This window comes from Amblyomma mixtum, chromosome 10 (genome assembly GCF_055824585.1).
Source record: "Amblyomma mixtum isolate Tamu chromosome 10, ASM5582458v1, whole genome shotgun sequence".
Lineage (NCBI taxonomy): Eukaryota > Metazoa > Arthropoda > Arachnida > Ixodida > Ixodidae > Amblyomma > Amblyomma mixtum.
This window is the reverse complement of record NC_143021.1, coordinates 107,872,316-107,895,050: the sequence shown is the minus strand read 5'-3', so window position 1 is coordinate 107,895,050 and position 22,735 is coordinate 107,872,316. Positions and strand designations below refer to the sequence as shown.

At 48.2% G+C, this 22,735-nt stretch overlaps 1 protein-coding gene across 1 annotated transcript in view; it reads right to left on the bottom strand.

Annotated features, from left to right (window-relative positions):
• Positions 1-22,735, bottom strand: part of LOC149326628 (bestrophin-4-like) — a 291,138-nt gene that overhangs the window by 139,623 nt on the left and 128,780 nt on the right. The window contains exons 6-7 of the mRNA XM_089562633.1: positions 10,128-10,282; positions 8,583-8,660 (exon numbers count right to left, since the gene is read on the bottom strand). Coding sequence (XP_089418759.1) covers positions 8,583-8,660; positions 10,128-10,282 — 233 coding nt within the window. The remainder of the gene's footprint in view (positions 1-8,582; positions 8,661-10,127; positions 10,283-22,735) is intronic.

Genomic DNA, 22,735 nt, shown 5'->3' with positions numbered 1-22,735 from the left:
TCTTCAAGGACGGTTTCAACTATTTCTTTTTTTGGCAGGTAACTGCGTATGTTGGTCATCAGGACAGAAGCTTTCTGATAAGTTGCGGTAGGACGCAAGCGTTTGGATGGTTGAACCTGCGGTAAGAACGGGACACATGGTGCCTTGGCTAATCGCTATGGTTTAAGTTCTACAATGGAATCCGTTTCAGCGTTGAAAGTGAGCTGTCTTTTGCCGATCAGTAACTTGTCGAAGCGGATCTTAAATGAGGCGTTGCTTTGTTGGCCGTAAGAAAAAAGTTTTTTCCTCGCTTGTCGAACTTTCGCGGAATAGTCCTCACGAACTGAGAATGAGGTATCTTTAAGTTTATGCCCTGCAACAAGAATTCTTGATTTATCTTTAAAATGTGCCAGTTTAACAATTATTGGGCGGTTTTTGTCTGTTTGGAAACGGCCCAGTCGATGCGCGCGTTCGATGTCTTGGTTATCTATAGTAATGTCTAGGTGTTCGGAGCAGAAGGAAATAATATGTGCTTCAGACTGTGCCCAACTTTCGCTGGGCACAGATCGTCCTATCTCGCTCACAAGTGTACCGTGTAGAATCATGGAGCGCATCATCTACTCTGAAATCATGCAGTTCCTGGATGGTAAATAATTTTTCAATACTGCACAACATGGATTTCGCAAAAACTATTCCTGTAACACACAATTCTTCACGATCTGCTTGCGAACCTCGACTTGAATATCCAGACTGACGCCATTCTTTAAGACTTTGCTAAAGCATTCGACAAAGTTTCCCATCGACGTTTGATGTTAAAAAATTCAGGGCGGCACTTTGCCAACCTAAAGTGCGGTGAGGCGGAAACCTTAAGCGCGGTGTTGCTGCTTGTGTCACTCATGTGTGGTTAAGATGTTAACACGGTAGCGTCTTGCAACGTTGCCAAGGAGTCCACAAAACGCCATCGCCAGTTCGGCTCTACGGCTTGCTTGTCGGTAAATGCGTTTTATAGGAAAGGAAATGTATCAGTCTCGCATATCTCGGTGGACACCTGAATATCGCCGTAAGGGAAGGGAGGAAGATGGGAGTGAACGAAGACACCGTATTCACTAGACGCGCCTTTGTTCATTCCAAACCATCGCGCTGGCATGCTGGAGTGGTTAGCGTGTTCGCCTCGCACTCCGGAGACCCTGGTTCGATTCCCCAACGCGACCAATTTCCTACTCGATTTTATTTATTTGTCCGGTCAGACTACAAAGGGTAATTGGGCTAATTGGTAAACTAACTAATTAACTAAACTCAGTCCAATTTACTTGGAGCATCAGTGTACCATCCCTTTAATTGGTTGCATGGTTACTAGTCAAAGTACAATTGGCCCCGTTTGAAATTCGCGCACTGTGACGTCACGACCAATTGAAAAGCGTGACATTTCTGTCGACAACTCCTGCTTACAACGATAACGCATTAAAGGCTTCCGCCTTAAAACTTTCGCAGCTGAACTTGCATCCTAATATTTTAAAATGGATTGAAGCATTTCTAACGTGTCGCTTTCGGTCAGGTGCGGTTAACAACCAGTCATCTCATTCTTCCCCCGTAACCTCAGGCGTACCTCAGGGCTCGGTCCTAGGTCCTGCTTTCTTCTTAATATACATAAATGACTTGCCAGGACATCTATCATGCAATATCCGTTTATTTGTCGACGACTGCGTAATCTACCACTCAATGGCTAATATTTCCGACCAAAAAGCACTTCAGGATGTTCTTAACCGCGTTGAAAAATGGTGCCATGATTGGCTAATGACACTTAACCCTAAGAAATGCAAGCTTATTTCGTTTCACTGCAGACTTAATCCGTTGTCCTTTTCCTATCGAATTTATAACAATCCAATAGAGCACATTCATTCATATAAATACTTAGGTATCACTGTGTGTCATGACTTAACTTGGCGTGAACACGTTATTAACGTTACTTCATCTGCAAACAAAACCCTCGGATATCTGAAGCGCCATTTAAATCACGCAACAAAAGAGTCAAATTACTCGCTTACACATCATTGGTAAGGCCAAAACTAGAATACGCATCTCCCATTTGGAGCCCCCACCAAGCATATCTATATATCATGGGAAGTAGCGGGCCAGTTGGTTCATTTTTCAACTTAAAACAGTGCGCAGGGACAGGACACAGTCGAGAAACACACAGACACAGCACTGTGTCTGTGTGTTTCTCGACTGTGTCCTGTCCCTGCGCACTGTTTTAAGTTGAAAAAAGCATATGTGATCGATGCACTTGAAGCCGTGCAAAATCGCGCCCCCCCCTTTCATTCACTCCCAATATTCATACGAAGTCCGTGTGTCATCCCTGAAATCACTGTCCAACTTACGAAGTCTTTCTTGCCGTCTTCGCGTCTCAACCCTATCTCTTTTTCATAAATTTTATTACAGCTCACTTGGCCAGAAACCATACATCTGCGCACCTCCGCCGCGCATATCTAATCGCACTGGTCACCCCCTTCAGGTTACTCGTCCACGTGCCCGTACCGTAACATTTTCCACCTCCTACTTTCCACGAGCCGCGTCAGACTGGAACGGCCTCTCCCACTCCGTTGCTGCTTTCACCTGCCCATCACTCTTCAACGCCAACATTGAACTTTATATGTCATCGTGAAAAAATGTAATAAAATTTTTTGATCATCCCAACCCTGATGTAATACCCGAAAGGGGCCTTTAAGGTAAATAAATGAAATCAAAGGAAGGTAGCAACATGAGAATGCAGAGCGTTACAGTCAGTTATAATACGTGGTATGAATGAATGTGCATATAGTTAAATGTACGACATGACAAGGGCCTAACTTTAAATAGATGGTCATGACGATCAAAAAATGGAAGAAGGCAAAGAAAAAAAATCACTATGGAGCGTTGAGTGATGATACCCATTATGAAAAAGTGATCAACGTGCAACTTTACGACGGAGACATAGGTCCTGAAGATCAGCGCGTTTCTTCAAGGCTGTGATGCTGGTATGACGCGAATAGTCGGAGATGATAAAACGAACTGCGCCATTCTGCAAAGATTCGATGTTATTTGTTTTTATTTTATTTATTTACAATAATGCCAGTCTCAGTAAGAGACCGTAGCAGGTGGGCAATCAGTACAATATAGAGTTCAGTACAATACAGATAAATTACAAGCAAATCAACAAAAATGAGAACTCTTACATAAGTGTTACATAACTACTAGTAGGCAGGTTAGCAAAGAATACCTTGAAGATTCAGAACTGAAACAAAAAGAAATTAAGTACAGCAGGAGTCGTTCATTCCAGCAAACATGCTAGTATTTGAAGTATTTTGCAACAGAAACTAGAAGAAAGCGAAAAAGAAGGCAACGGGTGTCAATAGGCATGCAATCATCCTTAAATATAACATGTCAAGAAATGTCAATGAGCAGCTGTTGGGCAGCCATTTGGTAAAATGTAGGACTATTGATACTTTACTGATTCTTGTTACATTATACTAATCTTGAGGTGAAGGAAGATAGTAAGTCCGACATGGTAATCGATGGATCCAGCTGATTCCATTCGCTGATGGCTAAAGGAAAGAAAGAATGCTTGAGTGTGTTCGTTCGCCATGAGTATTCAGTCAGCGTGTGCGCATGCTTGTGCCGGGATTGCGGTGACTGTGAGAAGGATGCATATTTAGACACATCTATACTGTAGGTGTTGTGTAATAATTGATATAAAAACTTCAAGCGGGATTCTTTTGCCCTAGATAATAGTGCCGCGTATCATTGTAGCGTCCGTTAGTTCGCGCAAAACCGCAGAAAAGGGGTGTTATCATTTTTGTTCGTGACGAGAGAAGCGACCGGTCTAATCTCGATTGTTCACAGCCATGAACAGCTGCATCTCCGTGTTTCCAGATTACTCTATAGATGATCTCGACCTGTTATCTGGAAGTTTCCTTGCCGGCTTTAAATTGAACAATGCCGCGAGCAGCAGGCATACGTAGTTCGACGCCTGACGAGCACGTTTGTTGCTTACGCCACCGCAGAGTGATTTAGTTCTTTTGCGGGCGCAAGTCAGCCCAAATAAAGAACTTCGTTTGCAAGCCTCGCTGGTGTCATCCTGACCGCTGGACTGCCGTCACTACAACGTGACAACAGTGATGGGAGGCCAGAAGATGCGGCAAGATCGGTTGGGGAGTCAGAGGGTTTGTATTTGTTATGAATGAACCTTAAAGCTTTTCCTTGCACTCTCTAAAGCCGAGTGATGTTAGTGATAGAATGCGGGAACCAAACAGTGCTTGCGTATTCCAAGATTGGCCTTACGAGAATAGTGTAGGCAAAAAGCTTGGTATTTTGAGGGGCCAAACGTAAGCATCTTCTAAGGAAGAACAGCTTTCACAAGGCAGCAGAGGTAACATTGGCGATATGCGCGTCCCATCTTAGGTCGGAAGTTAAAGTTAACCCTAGGTATTTATGTTCAGAGACCCTTAAAAGCGTTGAATCATTGATACTGTAGTCCTAGTTATATGGCTGTTTTTTCTTGATGACTGTCATGCAAACGGATTTTTTATTGTTTAACGTCATCTGCCAGGTGTTACATCATTCAACAATTTTGTTAAGAGAGCTGCTTAGCATGAGGTAGTCTTCAGGATTTTTTATCGTTTTGTACAGAATGCAATCATCAGCGAAAAGTTTTATGTTACACTAAATATTGTTGGTAATATCATTGATGAAAAATAAAAACAACACTGGTCCTAGAACAGATCCCTGCGGGACTCCTGATGTAACGGGAACTGGTCTTGATTGAACTTATTCTAAAGTTACAAATTGTGAGCGGTTCGTCAAAAAATCCGTGATCCAGTGTAACACTTGGCCATCTCCAATTATGATGCGTAGTTTTGATATTAGTTTGTTGTGGCTGACACTGTCAAATGCTTTAGAGAAGTCCAGTAGTAATATATCTGTTTGACTGCAGTCGTCAATACTAAGGGCTAGGCCATGCACAACCTCTGTTAGTTGGGTGACAGTTGATAAGCCACGCCGAAAGCCATGTTATTTATTAAGTATGTTTGATGAGGGTCAAAAATAGCCGAAGCATATTTAATTTTGGGTCGAATAAGAGTGGTGCAAGCACGTAAACGGAGTTGGGAGGGAGCATGCTCTAAGTTATGTTTTAAGAGACCTAAAGACCGATTAGCGGATGCAAGAATAAGGCTAATATTGTGGTTCCATGTTAGGTCTGGAAGAACGTGAAGACCGAGGTACAGTGGTGAGCAGCCTTGTCTAGAGCGCTTGAGCAGTGCGCACTTGGTAACAAAAACCGAAATTAGAGAGCAGCCCCTCATTACAGGGCAAAGTTTTCGTGCCTGCTTTGTTTACGAGGCTATCTGGCGCTACTTCCGTGCAACCGTTGCAGCTGGACCCTAGAGGCTGCCACAAAATCTGGATTTGTTTAAAAAGGAAGTGCACCGCCCGAGCGCTCTAGACAAGGCTGCTCACCACTGTACTTATACCTGGTTACCAACTCAACTGGAGTTTAAAGAATACGCTGTTTGAAATCTGGACATTCGGTTAGTAAAAGACGAATTTTGTTTTAGAAACGTTCAGTTGCATAAGCCAGTAGAGCACCATGCTGTTACAGTGTCGAGGTCGGAATGAAGGGCTTGGCGATCTTCGTTAGTATACATTTTGCGATAAATCACACAATCGTCAGCGAAGAGTCTGATTCGGGAAGAAACTGAGTCAGGTAAATCATAATTAAATATCAAGAAAAGCAAGGGGCCACGAACGCTTCCTTGTGGAACGCCGGAATGAACTTGGCTGAGAGACGAATCATGCCTATTGACGGTGGTAAACTGAAACCTGGAACAGCGAAAATCTTTAACCCATGGAATAACAAGAGGGTGAATATTAAGAAGAGTTAACTTAGTTAACATCCAGTTGTAAAGAACCCTGTCAAATGCTTTGAAAAAATCAAGAAATATGGAGTCAACTTGAATACCAGCATCAACAGATGAATGAAGATCGTGTGTGAAACCAGGAAGTTGCGTTTCGCACGAGTGCCCTTTACGGAAGCCGTGTTGGTATTTAAAGATGATGTTGTGTTGTTAAACAAAAAGATACCTGCGAATGAATCACCTGTTCAATGAGTTTACAAATCTTGCTAGTTAATGAAATTGGTCAACAATTTAGTGCTAAACAACGATCACCCGACTTGAAAACGGGCACAACCTTAGCTAAGCGCCAGTCGCGTGGAACCATAGCAGATGAAAAAGACTGCGAAAAAATAGCGGTCAAGATTCGATAGATACCTCCAGATGAATTCTTCAGTATTTTGTTATTGAAACAAAGGTGATCAGACGCTCATGTCGTTTTAAGTTTCTTTAGTAAAGATAGGATTCCCGTTTCACTATACTCCGTTTCATACATAGAAGTCAACGCAGCCAAGGCTGCGGTGCCTGTTCGCGCTTCTCGTCCTCATCTTAATGTAGTGTGTCAAAAGTAAAAATAGTAATGAACTTAAAATTAAAGTAAATATTGGTCGATATTGCAGTATAATGATAAAGGTGTTTTATTCTGCAAAAATATTGCTTTTTCTTTTATGTTCTTCAAAACAAAGTGCCTTAGTTTTCTAGGTTTTTCCGACTCCTCCTGTATCAGGTTTTCGCAGCCAGGCCGGCCGGTCATGTTGTTTGCTTTCGTCGTTTGGTTTTTGAGTCTGCGAAAATGACGCCGCTATCTCCTACTCGCTTGTTTTCTTCGCCCACTTCAAAAACATCTCCTGCTCGCCTATTCTCCAAGCTGAAGTCTCCGAAAATTTCGAAAGACTGCAAGCAGGTTACTGTCAACGTTTACACTGCCGTAAGGAAGCGCTTCCCGGAGAAGACTGCGCGTGAAGTTCTCGAAACTGCGGGCGAGATGACTGGGGTGAGCTCTCGGACAGTTGCGAGGTTCAAGAAAGAAGGTCTCGCTACTGAAATAAAATCACCGCAAAAACGACCTAGCAAAGTGACAATATCTAGCTCTCGCAGTGTTAAATACGACAGCTTTACACTCAACGCCATCCGACTCAAGTTACATCGTATGTATGCCGAACGCGAAATACCTACTTTGGACAGTATCCTGGATGAAGTGAACGGAGATGCCGATTTGACATAGCATGCAGCGCGCATCTGTCACTACCGCCACGTAGCTTAAAGCGTGACTGAGGGGTCCACTGTCCCAAAGGGGAGTTATGCACCTTTCCTTGCCTTTCCAAGCTCCCGCTCTTCATCGGTTTCGGCTGGCCGCTCAGTACGCTCCCTATCGATTGCTGAATCCCTCGCACGGTTGGCGATGTCGATCGGATGATCGGCCTGACGTCTGCGAGTACCCACTCTCGAGGACGTCGGCTCCGGCTGACTTGCTTCGTTCATAGCGAGACACTGGATAGGCAGCGCGCAGCGGCCGCAGCTGCAGCGACTCACGTGGTACGTCACGTGGTTACTTACGCATCTCCGTTCCTGCTGTTCACGGTCATTCGTGCAGACACGGAGGAATCGACGCCGATAGGCTAGTAAAACCTTCGCTTTAAAATTTGGTGTCTATAGTCCTTTATTGAGTTAGATCAGTGCTAACAATGTGATTAAATCCATACGCAAACATGTAAAGGAGAGGGAGTAACAACAAAACATTTCACATAAACCAGACGTACAACGCTTTAGAACTGGCGCTAGTACATTACAGGAGCCTCAATGAGGTTTCTTCCCAGACACCCGACTTCCTTCGTGCCATTTTCGCATTTCCCAGCGCGGACAGCTACGGGTGGGTAAACCTACGCTCTAGACCATCTCATTTGCTCTGAAAAAAAAAAAAAAAAGAAAGTATGCCGGGCTGCAAAAACAGTGGGGCTGAACCGAGTCCCAGACCGGTACGGAACGATTCCTTTGACTCATTCCGGTTCGGGTTCAGTTCCAAGATGGCGAAAAAAAATATGGGTTGGGTTCGGTTCCGGTTCCGGTTCCGGTTCGATACCCTGCGTACACGGTCGGCATAAAATCCAATTCATTATTGAAACACAAAAGTGGCCTCGGGTGATGATGCCGATGGCAGATACCCTCTTCCTGAAAAAGACCTTAGGCCCGTATACATCAGGTTCATTGGAGGTACAAATATATTGCGCGGCAACAAAAGGAACAGATTTGCTCTAGTAAGAAAAGAACACTTCACTGAATACATTGCACAACTGCTTGTTTTACAACTGCACTAGACAAAATATTTTCTTTTTAGCTGAAGTACACTGGGCAGTATTATCCAGATAGAAGCCCTTTCTTCAACAACTCCCTTCCATATTTTAACTTTCCGCCCTTGCCGCCCTGGCTGAAGCGTCGCTACGCCTCGGATTTCAGCCATCCGACCAATAACGAAGAGCGAAGGCGGGGCGTCGCATTAGTCAGTGACGAAGGGGGGCACAGACGCATCATTACTGCTGCAGCTCTTTTGTCTCTGGCTTCATTGCACAGACAGGAAGGAAGCCTTGGCTGCACGGGTAATTCACCAGCGCACCTCTCGCCACGTGACAAACGCGGATCGTGCGGAAAGAGGGCACTCGGGCCGAAGTGCGCCCCCACCTGTGTGTACACCAAAGGTATGCTGATCCAGTCGTAGTTGAAGAGGCTGCCGCAGTTGCTCCGGTACCGGGCGATCTCCTGGGCATTGGAGCGACGCTGCAGTGTCCGCATCACTGCAACGTACTCGGTACCCCCGCAAAAAGCATCTGAACAGTCGTTGAGGAAAAACAAGTTTATAGATAGATTACCGCGTTCGTTGACAACGCGACCACTTTCTCTGAAAAAGGTTTACTTTGTTTTATAGGGTTTAATGTCACTAAGCGACTCAAGCCATGAGGGACGCGGGCTGCGGGTAATTTCGACCACCTGGCCTTCCTTAACCTCGGCTGGCATCGCACAACACACGGACCTCTAGCTTTATTGAAATATACCTGCGCTTAAAAGACACGGACTGAAAGATAGACACACACACATAGCGCTGGCTATGTGTGTGTCTCTATCTTTCAGTCCGTGTCTTTTAAGCGCAGGTATATTTCAATATGGCAAACCAACTCGCCCAACAAACCACTCTGCTGGACCTCTAGCATTGCGCCTCCATCGAAATGCGACCGCCGCGGCAGGGATATAGCCCCAGACTTTCGGGTCAGCAGCTGAGCAGCATAATCACTGAGCCACGTCCTGAAAAATGAAAATTTGTGAGCGACAAGGGGACGGACATTGAAATACTGGTGTCGCCACCACCGGTCGGTTTCACAAGAAACCTCGGCGGTGCATCGACGCAGTTTCCTCTCGTCGATCCCAGTGGCTAGGCCCCACTGTCGTTCAGTTTCAACCCAGTCCCCTTCGGTGGAGACATCAGCAGCCTGAATCGAGGGGCGGACCGATTTTGCAATGCAAATTTCTGAGGAATCCACGTAGCCGCTAAGAGTCGTATATAAGCTATTTCACTAAGTACGGAGCTGCCTTCACTTGCCCTTCACTCCTTCACATAGCAACGCGCTTCTGTTCCCGTCGCTTACATATTGCATTCCAAGCTATATCTAGATTACCCTCGGCATAAATACACGTCGACTAATGCCGTCTCATATGCCAGAACTTTTTATCGTAAAAAGAATACAATGGTGCAGGCAAGCGAGGACCAGAACAAAAAAGGACAGGACATGCGCCTGTTCTGGTCCTCGTTTACTTGCGCCATTGTATTCCTTTTTCGATGCCGGCTCACCAGCTATCTCTAACTATAGTCTTGCAGTAACTTTTTATGCTTGCTTGTAGGAGATACATTTTCCTGTACCCGTAAGAAAATCCACCGATTCGGGCAGTATGCTGTCTTCTTTCAGTTTACGCAGGAATAGTGGCTATGGAGCGGCACGGCCTATGTCGTTGCTGGTATTTACTTGCGGAAGAAGTAGCATAAGGCCGCACTCTCCTCATCCTAACGCTCACGGAGCAGTATTTCCTCTAGTAATTATGCGCGTGCATGTGAGAAGCCGTACTCGAAATACGTTAAAACCGGCAGGAAAAACCTTGAATAGCAAGTAGCATTTCTCGGGCGGGCGTGAGCGATAGGCTGCCGACATAGCGACATAGCCAGAGGGAAGCACTCACGTCGACGACGGTCTTGAGCGCAAAGTCGTCCCGGATGCGCCCCTCCTTCCGCGCCCGCGAGGCGATGCTGGACGCCCACACCAGCGGCATCCAGTACGTGGAGTGGTTCGTCTTGAGCTGCTCGAACACCTCGCGCTCGTTGCCCAGCAAGAGGCCTGCGGCGACAAGCATACACCACGCGCGTTTCACAGCGGCAGCTGCCAAGTGCGCGTTTCCCAACTGCGCAGCAGCGTCGGCGTAGCACCGCCAGCCCGCAGGCAGTGACGTCATGAGACATGACGCATTGACGTCTACAGAATACAAGTGACAGAGAATAAACGCCAAATAATAAAAAATAGCCTGAGACGGGGAACCATCGCAACAGGCTGACTTTGTTGCCACCCGTCTCCAGAGACGAAGACGACAGATGGTGATGAGTATTCCGAGGTGAAGGTGAGGTTCGCGTACCCCCTCTGGTCGGAAGCGACTGTCCCGATCGCAGTTTATCGTAGCGGAGGGTGGCAGGCAAAGGGTCTCAAGCGTGACACGTGTACTATCTCGGTGCCGCGACAGTCACGATAACGCAGGGGCAACAGGATAGTGAAATAAAACAGCGCAAGGGACGGGACGAAACACGAAGGAGCAAAACACAGACACGGGCACTGACTAACAACTGAAATTTTATTTCGATGCAGGACACATATGAAGGTACAAAGAGGGGGGTGTGTCCAAGGCGATCCTGCACAATCACCGAAACGGTGTAGTCACGTCCAAGGGTAAAAACGATAAAAAGATGAAATGCCGAAAAAGACAAAAAGCGATAAAAAACCACGCTGTAAGAGGCCGGGACGGAAAGTGAAACGGATGAAAACAGATATACACATAGCCAAAAGGCAAAAAAATGGCGTTAAACTAATGGTGAAAAACGCGACTAAATCGCCGCACAAGGTGATTAACAAAAAAGACAGAGAGGTTTTAAGAAAACGATTAAACATTTACCCTGCCTCTAAGAAAATCCAATTCTTTCTGCGACAATCATAGGGAGGGTGTACTCACACATTGTTCCCTTGCGTTGTGGATTTCGAACGCTTCTGCGATTTCCCTGGATATCCTATCCCGTCCTCTAGCAAGAATTGTGCAGCGATTGAAATCTGGGTAACAGGTTTCGTCTCGATCAACATCCTTACGTTTGCACTTTTTGCAGTGCTTGGCAGGTGCCCAGAAATGGCAATACTGTCTACTTTGTTCCTGTGCTCTAGAAGCCTAATGTTGAGGCACCTGCCTGTTTGGCCAATGTATCTCTTCGGATACGGGCAGAGAGTAGACGACGCCGGTTTTGCAGGGGACGAGTTGTTCCGAATGAGTCTGCCCACACCCACGGGCGATCAGAGGTTTGCTTACCTTCGGGCAGAGGGCGGAAAGCTTGTTTGGCGCTGAAAAGACGACGTCAACCCCTGAACGTTTCGCGACTTTTTTGAGGCGGTGGCTGACCTCATGAATGTAGGGCATTACAACCACTCTTTTGTTCTCCCTGTGGGACGCCTCCTGCGCGTCATGTCGTCCTTGTTTCGTCGTCCATGAGGACGGGATAGGATATCCAGGGAAATCGCAGAAGCGTTCAAAATCCACAACGCAAGGAAACAATGTGTGAGTACCCCCTCCCTATGCTTGTCGGAAAAAGAATTGGATTTTCTCAGAGGCAGGGTAAATGTTTAATCCTTTTTTTAAATGCACCTCTCTGTCTTTTTTGTTAATCACCTTGTGCCGCGATTTAGTCCCGTTTTTCACCATTAGTTTAACGCCATTTTTTTTGCCTTTTGGCTATGTGTATATATGTTTTCATCGGTTTCACTTTCCGTCCCGGCCTCTTACACCGTGGTTTTTTATCGCTTTTTGTCTTTTTCGGCTTTTCACCTTTTTATCGTTTTTACCCTTGGACGTGACTGCACTGTTTCGATGATTGTGCAGGATCGCCTTGGACACACACCCCTCTTTGTACCTTACATATGTGTCCTGCATCGAAATAAAATTTCAGTTGTCAGTCAGTGCCCGTGTCTGTGTTTTGCTCCTTCGTGTTTCGTCCCGTCCCTTGCGCTGTTTTATTTCACTATGCAATACCAACTAGTCCGGCATCTTGCACTTCTGTGCAACAGGATAGTTCACCGAGGGTGTTTGTTCCAGCCCCCTCGATCCAGTAATGCGGCTGAGTCTGGGATGCTTATGGGACGAAAACTTCATCAGGGTGCAAAGACGCTTCACGGAGGGGGGGGGTGGAGGGGGGGGGGGGCGGGGTGAAGCCACACTGGCTTAATTGCGGGATGCATGGCTTGCATTAAGGCGCACAAGATACTTGAGCAAGGTGTGTTGCTGGGCGAATTGTTTGGGGTACATCTTGAGAAGAACAGCGCTTGCAGACAAAGGACCAGAACGAGAAGGACACACGACTGCGCTGACTAACAACTTTTATTTCGGAAGGGAGCCCATCCGCACCTTTTATACAGAACGAGAGGGAATGATGCGCACGCGCAAAGATCAACAGAGTGGGAGCACGGAAAGAGCCAACACATAGACCAACTATTTTTCTCGTCACATGGGGGGGGGGGGATGGCTGGAATGAAAAAAAGGGGGGGAATGAAAAAAAGCGTTAAAACAGATAAGTGCAAGAACCTCAGAAGCCGATGAGAATAAAAACGAGCAGGAAAGGTGGTCACTAAAAAATAAAATTTAACAGACAACAGATCTCTAAAAACAAGCAATGAATCGTAAAAACGTGTGGGCGATAAAGCCTAAGATGAGATAACAGAAAAGTTTTTACAGAAAAGTTCAAGATGGAAAACATCGTAAAAAGTGCGCGCCAGCAAAACATCACGGGATGAAACCAAAAGAATGCGCTGAATCAAATCAAAGCAGAGAGGAATGAACACTCTTTGTCTAACAGGGCAACTGACGGTGTGCTAACGCACTCATCATTTAGCTTGGTAATAAAGGCTGCTTCAATGATCTCTCGGGTCAGTTGATTTTTGTTTTTCGCCAGAATATCTGTTTCCTTGAAAGTGGGGGAGACGCGTCGGCAAGGGCTGCAGTCACGGCACTGTTGGAGTTGAGGGTTCAGGACAGGAGTGCCGCTGAGCGAAGAGGTAGATGGCGAAAGGAGAATAGGTTTATTTACATTTTACATTGGTGGTTAGAAGTGAGACGATTCTGCCGCATCCGTTGTCGAGTTTTATATCCTTCTTGTTCCCTAAAGTCCCTAGGTTGAGGACGCCCTTGCCGGAGTGGGAGGGGCCTAGAGCTTTCACCTGTGCGCACACACACGACACTGCACTCATGGTCACGCCCCCTTCACATGTGGAGTCTGAGGGAAAGAAGGTTGTCGTCGAGGTAGCGTTGACTGCGGTAGGTGATGGCCTCCGGCCAGCCGAAGGTTTCTGCGGGTCACCGACATCTGTTGATCATCAAATGCCACCCGCCGCTCGAGGCCGGACGCGAGGTCACGAAAACGCCGAAAGTGGTTCCTCGTGCCTGGGTCGGAGATGAGGCCCGCCAGCTTGTCGCGGTGCTTGGGCACGCCAAAGAGCAACCGGAGACGAGGCCCTTTGTTCCCTGGCACGGGTACGGCAAATGGGGAAGATAACGTTCGTCTCCCCGAGGCGGCGGCGGCGTTCTACACGTGCAGGCACTTTGTGAAGGGGGTCTGGTTTTGTTCCTGCACTTCAACCGGGCAAACTCCGTAATTGAAGTCAGCTGGCACCTGGCTCCTCTCGGTGCGTGCGGTCCATGGCGGCAGGCCCGAAAGCAATCACCCTCAAGTCGCTAGCAGCCATACACAGTAGAAACAGGCGTGCTGGCGGCCACCCGGCGAGGCTTGTTGTCGTCGTTCCTAATAGCACTGAATGGCCAAACTACCGGACCTTTTATCCTCAGCATTAGCTTTATGCTCTAGTAACCGCTTGTTAATACATCGGCCTAATGTACAGCCACCCTGATTTTTAATAATATAGCGCGAGCGTCGACCGAACTGCTCGTCAGCGCCTTATAATGGCGATAAGCGTGCAACAAGGCGAGAGATCGCGCACGCGCACGAAGGCAGGGTGTTGTCTGCTACGCTGTTCCGAGCGCGAGGACACACGCCCTGCCACAATATCTGTTTGCAAGATCCCGGTGAAGCAGTAGAGCGCATGCCCATGATTAATATGCGATACTGTATGAGACGTGATTTCTTTCTCTCTTTTTTTTTCCTATTACGGGTGGCCAGCCTGGCGATGCGAAGTTATGATAAGAAAAATTAAAAGGAAAGAAATATAGCAGCATTTCGAAACCATTGCCTGGATTGCGATAAACGGGGTTCCAACCGATGCCTTTTTATACCGTCGAGACACTGCAAGGGTGACTAAAGAGCTTCTTGGAACCCGGTTTATAGCGATCCAGGCAATGGCTTTAATATGTTGCTATATTTCTTTCCTTTTATTTTTTCTTATCATAACTTCGCATCGACAGGCTGACCTCCCGTAATAGGCAAAAAAAGAGGCAGAAAGAAATCTCTTCTCATGCAGTCTCGCATATTAATCATGCGCATGCGCTCTACGACTTGGCGGGATCTTGAGAACTGATGTTGTGGCAGGGCGTGTGTCCTCGTGCTCGGAACAGCGTAGCAGACGACGCTCTGCTTTTGTGCGCATGCGCGAACTCTCACCTTGTTTCACGCTTATCGCTGTTATAAGGCGCTGACCAGCAGTCCGGCCGACGCTCGCGCTATATTATGAAAAATCAGGGCGGCTGTACTTCCTGCCGCAGGGTAAAGGGATAGAATAGACAACGCCCGACGAGCATGCTACGAACGGATCCCGATGCTTAACTGTGCATTCTGGAATTTTTTCACCACAGCCATTGACCCATCTGCAGAGTCTAGAAAGACGGTGAGGAGCAGAGAAAATGACGTCTACCCCTGCCCTTTTTCCAATTCTTTTAAGATTGTGTGACACTTGGTGGATGTAGGGTATTACAGCAACCTTTCTAATGCGACCCTGTCCTTCCCTTGGGGTTTGGCTCTTTCCTTACTTATTTATTTATTATTTATTACAAATACCTCAACGGCCCTCGGCTGAGGGCTTTACATGAGGGGTGGGCTAGCAACCTGGTGTTAATAACAAATTTTTTCGATGACTTTCTTGAAATGGTCCGGGTTTGTATGAAGGATGGTTCTTGTGGGAAGACTGTTCCAGTCACCAGCAGTTTGGATGAAGAAGGATGCCTAGTTTTCAACATTTTCTGAGCAACTGAGGACAAGAGTAAGGCCGGGTAGCCAGAACTGAGAAGCCTCTGCGCTTGGTTAAAGAAACTGCTCTCGATACTGTGCTCGCAAGACTTGAGTAATGCATTATTGAAGGTGGCCTGGACAATGTTTCGTTTGACCAATTTCGAATGCGCTGACTCATACGGTAAAAGTGGCTTATTGGCCCTTGGTTTGAAGATCCAGCAGACGTGATCGGGTGAGAAGTGCAGCTTAAGTTTAAGAAAGCGAAGACAGCTATTTTCCGGAACTTCATGCGTTAATACAAAGGGATGAAAAGACTCTATAAAAATGGCTAGTACGTTGGAAACTTCGGTCATGAAAGCATTTTCTGGACAGTAGAGGATTATCTAATTTTTCTTGACTGTCCAGACAAAGACGACGCCGTCAATACATGCATGTTTTAGTTTTTTTTTTCATGCGTTCCCTTGAGCCAAGTAAAATTTTGACCGCGCTTGCCAGACCGATGCACTCGCTCTCACATCCCATAGCGCAACAAACTCACCGCCAAGTGAATCGGAAACCACGGCGGTCACGCAGACAGGGATTCCTCACGAAGCAGAAAGCGCACGCCGCCGAAGGCCAGTTTTTCTGCACTTTGCAGGCAAGCAATAAAACTTTGCTGGAAGCGATGCAAGCGCTCCTGGCGAGCAGTGATGGTAGCAGCGTGGCTTTGCTGGTGCTGGCAATAAGGCGAGCACAGATTGTCGAGATGGGTCAGCCGGATGTGCCGACGCCCTTTCGCTCTCTGCTGCTGCGCATCTGCTGATAGCGCGCGCTGGCGTGCAGTTTTTCCCAGTTTGGCCACCGCTCGCGTGCTCCGTTTTACTTTTGGTGCACCTGCCATCCTGCATGCTCTGTCATATTCATAGTATTTTGCCTTGTACAAATGGGCCCGGACTGCTTCAAGTGAAACGTGCCACTTTTTTCGTCCTGTTTTCGTTTGAACTTGCTAGTTCAAAACGACAAGTAATTGTTCTTTCGGGGCCGGTGTCAGGCTGATCGTAGCGAAATGTGCTGCACCGGGAGAAGGAAAGAATGAAGCGGAGGGGCCTGGAGTGCAGAGGGAAAGAAGGGCTGGGCGATAACGACAGAGGTCACAGTGCAGCCGCCGCGCAGAACGGACTCCGACGTAGCGTCGATGACAGCGAGAAGAGAAAAACCAACGGAGAAGCAACACGGTGATGGAAATACCCCTGGACAGAAGGCGGGTTCTTGGTGTGACCGGGACTCCCCCATCGTCCACTTGGTCGGAGGCAGGGGAAACAATATCTTCGTAGCCAGCGTAGAGTACGTGGTCAGCAGTCATATCCAAGCTAGAGGAAAGGTGTTCTGGAATGGCAGAGAGGACGCGCTCAGTAACCTGAAGCGTAGAAGAGCGACCCGTAATTGCAGCTGACGCGGAGTGCACAAAGTTCAAGCCGAGGACAAGCTGGTGGGCACAGGAGGAAAGCACAGCTTCCTCGGTGAACACGATGGCGTCAGTATAGTGACCTGTTCTGTAGACAGTCCTGGAGGATGTATAGGTTCCTCACTGGCAGCACATAAAGGACAATCTGGGCAAGGAGTGCGGACTTTTCTCAGAGGAGGAGGAGGAACAACAGGAAAGGCAGGGAGATTAACCGGAAGAATAATCGGTTTGCTACCACCCCACACAGGGGAAATGGGTGAGGGGATAAAAAAAAGAAAGAGAAAAGAGAGTAACAGAAAACTGAAGTCACTATGAAAAGTCAGCGCTCGTTATAGTCCCAGCCTATCCTGCAGGCTACAAGTTCGCAAGAAGCGGACCTGTGCCTTGGAGGCCTTCACAGCCGACGATCGCCGCGGCCAGAGGCCGAGATTCTTCATTTCCGTCAGTGGGCGTGGATCTAGGCGCTCCAGCGCACGGCTAAGAGACTGCCTTTCGGCCCTGTAGGCAGTGCAGTCACAAAGAATGAGGGATATAGTCTCGTCATGCCCGTAGACGGCACATGTAGGGCTATCAGCCATACCGATTACGAAAGAGTAAAGGTTGGTGAAAGCTACCGTAAGCCAGAGGCCACACAGCAGTTTCAGACCGCCAGGGGGCGTCGAGGAGTACGGACGCGTTCACGCCGGCTCCGCAAACTCCGTGGTTTAATGGAGGAGTTTTTTCTGCATTGACCGTAAATGTGTTTCAAACGTATTTCCAAAGGGGATAGCAGCCCGAGAATACCACATTTGTGCCTGTAAGTGCATCTTTTAAGAGCGTATCGTCATTCCAAGCTCGCCAGCGCGACACGCCACGATAGGCATACTTCGACCGGAGAGGCGGCGACCGGCGAGCTCCCGCCATCGCCGACCACGTCCGACTCAACGATGACGATGAAAGTGCCGGTGGTGGGAACTGACATCGACCCCAAGGAACAAGAAAAAGAGGAATGGACCATGATGCTGAAGAAGAGAGCCGAAAGAATCGAGAACGAAGAACCCCACCTAGGACGCCAACATGGTGCCGGACACGGCTGCAGCGAATGCCGCCACTGTTGCGAAGACCGACGGCAGCGACACCAGAGCCCACAGAGAGGCGGGACGGAAACCCGCTGAACGTTCAATACCCCCAGACCTCCCGAGACTTCCAGCGACTGGACGGAAAGTGGTTCTGCGGGCCCGAGAAGGACTTACAATGCTGAAGAGCACCACCGAGATGAGAATTGCGGCGGCCATCAGGGAGAAAGCCGGAATCAAGGAAGAGGAAGCACTGAAGGACAGATTAGCTATAAACGCCAAGCAAGGAAAGATTACCTACCACTCGCCTAGATGTTGAAACGCGAGGGAGGTGGACAAAATTGAAACTGTCAAGTTCGGAGACGAACGCGGTGTGACCCCCTACATGAACGCACCAGAGAGGTGCGGCAGGGGAGTCATCCATGGAATCGATTAGGAATACACAAACAAGTATGTACTAGAAGGACTGGACATTAACGGATTCAACCCTCTAGTCATAGATGCACGAAGAATGGGGAAGACCAATCTTTCCTAATCACATTCGAAGAAGAGAAAGTTCCACGCAGAGTAGTCTTGAGCGTAATCACTTTCAAGTGCTTTCTGCACAAGAAACGCTATGAGGTCTGCTACAAGTGCGGAGGATTTGGCCACCGCGACAGTGGGGTGACCAAGTGCCGCGGCTGTGGCATGACAGCGCCCCCCGAGGGGCACCAGTGCACACCGCAGTGCCAACTATGCTACAAAGAACACTACGCGAGAGGTGCAAAAATCTCTTTCGCACCCCGTGCATTGTTAAGCAACGCCAATGGGAAGCCAAACAGGAGGCTGAAGAAGCGAAGCAAGAAGACCGAAGGAGCAGCCGCTCCCGTAATAGATCCAGCAGCAGAGCGAGGTATCGCTCAGAGTCCTACCCCCGACTACAAACCGAACATCAACGCAAGTAGCCAGCTGCAAAGGTGAGCTGGCCAGCGAAATCTCTACAGAAAACGGTAGCCAACAGACAGGACGTGGTTTACACGGACGCGGCGGAATACGAAGGCAGAACGGGTTTCGTAGCCCTAGCGACCAGGGAGGGTGGAGACCCTCTGTCGTGCTGCAGCATCGACAGAGGGATGCAACAGCGGCTGAGGAGGTAGCCATTACGCTGGCCCTAACCCAACAGAATGTCAGGGTGATTATAACAGATTCCAAATCGGCTATCCGCAACTACAACGCTGGCAGGGTATCTATCGAAGCAGTCAAAATTCTGACTACCGGCTCGACACCGGCAGAACTAATTAACCTAGTTTGGACTCCGGCCCACGAGGGCCTCCGGGGAAACGAGACAGCGCACGCATTACCCCGAGGACTCACACACCGGGACCCCAATGCGGTCTCTTTCGAGCAGAGAGCCCCTTCAGAGGGACGAGGAGCTGAACACGTACCAAGATATTCTTACTTTAGAAAGATGGGATGCGCACATGAGACAATCACAAGAAAGATGACGGGGCTACCTGGAGCATGCAAGGGCCTCAGCAAAAAGGAAGAGGTCATATGGAGAAAGTTACAGGCGGGAGTTTTTCCCAACCCACTAGCACTAAGCAGATGGCATCCGGCGATCCATGTCCCGAGGAGTAAACAGTGTAATGAAATAGCAGACATGATCCACATGGTATGGACATGCCCTAGCCATAAAGAACCAGACAGGAATATAGAGTTGCTGCAGATAACAAAATCGGGGCCACATGCGCATCTCCGCGCATGCGTCGATGGTGCCTCTTTCCTCCTCTCTCTCTCCTTTTCTTTTCTCTATATATTTCCGAGCTGGAAATGAAGGGAAATCTTTTTGCTCTGCGATCGGCCTGGTTTTCATCACGTAGCTGCCGGCCTTTGGCCGTCAGAACGTCACCGTGGCGACGAGGATTCCGCTGCAGCAAGGAAGCCGGCATATACGCCCAAGCACGACAGCGAAGCAGAAGGAGCCCACCACCAGCCATGGCACACAGGCTACCGGAATTTGAAGACGAAAAAGATAAGTGGCAGGCGTACCTAGTCAAGGTGGAAGCCTATTTCGAAGCGAATGATGTGGAGGACTATGCTAAGAAAAGAGCTCTGCTGGTAGCTACGTTTGCAACAAGAGCAATAGAAATTTTGAACGGGAAGGTAGCACCGCGAAAGCCTAGCGCCCTGACCTATAGAGAAGTTGTGCAGGCCTTAAACAGTTACTACGACCCGGTACCGAATGAAATTTCTGAAAGTTTCAAGTTCTTCCATCGCTGCCACCAAGAAGGAAAATCTGTACATGCATTCATAGTGGCAATACGGCAGTTGTCAAACAATTGTAATTTTGAAACTGCGCTTGACAGAATGATAAGAGACCGTATTGTGTGCGGCGTCCGATGCAAGAATGTGCAGAAGCAGCTGCTAGCGACGAAAAATCTGAACCTTGAAGAAGCCGAGGCTGTCGCCCTTGCCGCAGAGAGCGCTGAACGTGATTCGCAAGGTATTGTTACCGACCAAGAACAAGTGAGACTGCTAAAGCTCTCTGCTCAATACGAGTCGCGCCCGAAGTAACAGGGCATGCAACTATGCTAATGTTGCGCTAAGCATGGTCATAAGACCAAGGCTTGTCGACTAATCAAGCGCAAATGTTACAAGTGTGCACGGCCAGGGCATTTAGCTAAAATGTGTGCGGAAAATGAAGCAAGTAGAATTCTAGCAGTAACGGCACAGACGACAGAAATCGATGAGAGTGATAGCAACGCTTCACAAATTTGGTCCTTGACCACTCCGCGCTCTCTCATACCCACCCATCAGGAAATCGTTTACGTGGCATGGCATCGAAATAATGATGAACATCGATACCGGCTCCCCAGTTTGCGTCATTCCCAAGAGCATTTACAAATTGCACTCTCATCGATGGCCGCAGAAGTCGGAAGTACAGCTTTTATGCTATCTGGGAAAGTTGCCGCTTCTCGGGCCACTGACAATGCCAGCTTCATATGAAGGTACAACAGTGCAGTGCAGTCTGACTGTTCTAGACTGCAATGGCCCCAGTCTTTGCGGTCGGGACCTGCTGAAAAAATTAACAGACGAACCAATTAAGGTGCTGAGCGTCTATTCGAAGGCTCCCGTGTCAAAACAAACCTTGGAGGACGTGCCGACGCTGCTCCAGCAACACTCCGACCTTTTCACTAAGGGCGCTTGTCTCATGAAAGGCCCGCCAGCTCGACTGCACATCAAGGCTGGAGCAAACCCCAAGTTCTTCAAGGCAAGGACTTGCCTTCCTGATAAAGTGTCTAAGGAGCTTGACAGATTAGTTTCAGCAGGCATAAAATCTCCAGTCCCTCATTATGAATGGGCAACGCCCATCGTGCCGGTTTTGAAGAAGGACGGAAGAGTGCGCATTTGTGGGGACTTCGAGGTTACACTGAACCCAATGTGCGATGTTGAACATTACCCTTTGCCTGTCATAGACGACATTTTTGCAAACCTATGTGGAGGAAAAAAAATTCAGTGTTCTAGATCTTCGCGATGCTTACACTCTGGTAGAGCTAGATGAAGACTCGCTGAAATTAGCGGTGATAAGCACACAAAACGGGCACTTTTGCTACAACAGGTTACCGTTCGGCATCGCATCAGCGCCAGCGATATTCCAACGGAAAATTGAATCGGTGTTGCAAAGACTGAAAGGGAATCAGACTTATCTAGACGATGTCCTGATAGCCGAGAGCAGCGCGGCTGAAAACGTAAATCTGCAAGCGGTGCTACAGCCTTTCCGCGAGAACGGTATCAAACTTCGTTGCGACAAGTGCAAGTTCGGTCAACAATCAGTGACCTATCTTGGCCATCTTATTGATGCTGAAGGACTACACCCGCTCGAGAAGCACGTGGATGCAATCAGGCTAGCCCCTTTACCGCGAAATGTTGCCGAGTTGCGTTCCTTTTTGGGACTGGTTACATTTTACAACAAGTTTGTGCCAAATCTTTCCACTAAGCTTGCATCCTTATACAGCCGTCTTGAAAAAAGGTGCAAAATGGGTTTGGCAAGAAAAAGAAGACGCGGCATTTCAAAAGGCCAAGCAAGTTTTGTGTTCACCCCCAGTGCTAACGTACTTTAATCTGCAGCTGGAGTTGACGTTGGAATGCGACGCTTCGACTTACGGTGTCCGTGCTGCCCTTTTCCACCGAATAGATGGAGAATACAGGCCAATTGGTTTCCGATCACGGACGCTTACCTCAGCCGAGTAAAATACTCCCAAATTGAGCGAGAAGCTTTAACCCTGGTATCTGGCGTGACACGGCTGCGCGATTACCTGTTGGGACGTGAGTTCACGCTTGTAACGGACTACCACCCCTTGTTGGGTCTTCTCAGACAGGATCGTCAAACTTCTGCCATGTCTGCCGCCGAATTCAGCGCTGGGCGCTTTTGCTCGGGGCATTCAAGTACAAGCTCGTCTGCAAACCTGGCAAACAGATGCTAATTTCTGACACTCTAAGCCGGTTGCCTCAACCGCTGCAACAGCCGCAAGCGGAAACCGAAGATCTGCCGGAAATGGTGCTTATCATGGACAAATGGGACCAGCCAGCCGTTTCCCACCAAGAGATTCAAGCACTTGCCGCAGCTGACGAGTTTCTGCAAGCGATATGCAGGTACGTGACTGACCGACGGCCCTCCGTCGTTGAATGTGACAACAGGGAAATGGCGGAATTCCGGAAAAGGCGGCATGAGTTGTCCGGGAGAAGGGGCTGTTGTACTGGGGCCATCGTGTCGTGAAACCAGGTGCGGCGCGTGAGAAACTGTTGAAGATGCTACACGAGTCCTATCAGGGTGAGTCTACCATGAAGACAAGGGCAAGAGCTAGTTTTTGGTGGTCCGGTCTAGATCAAGACA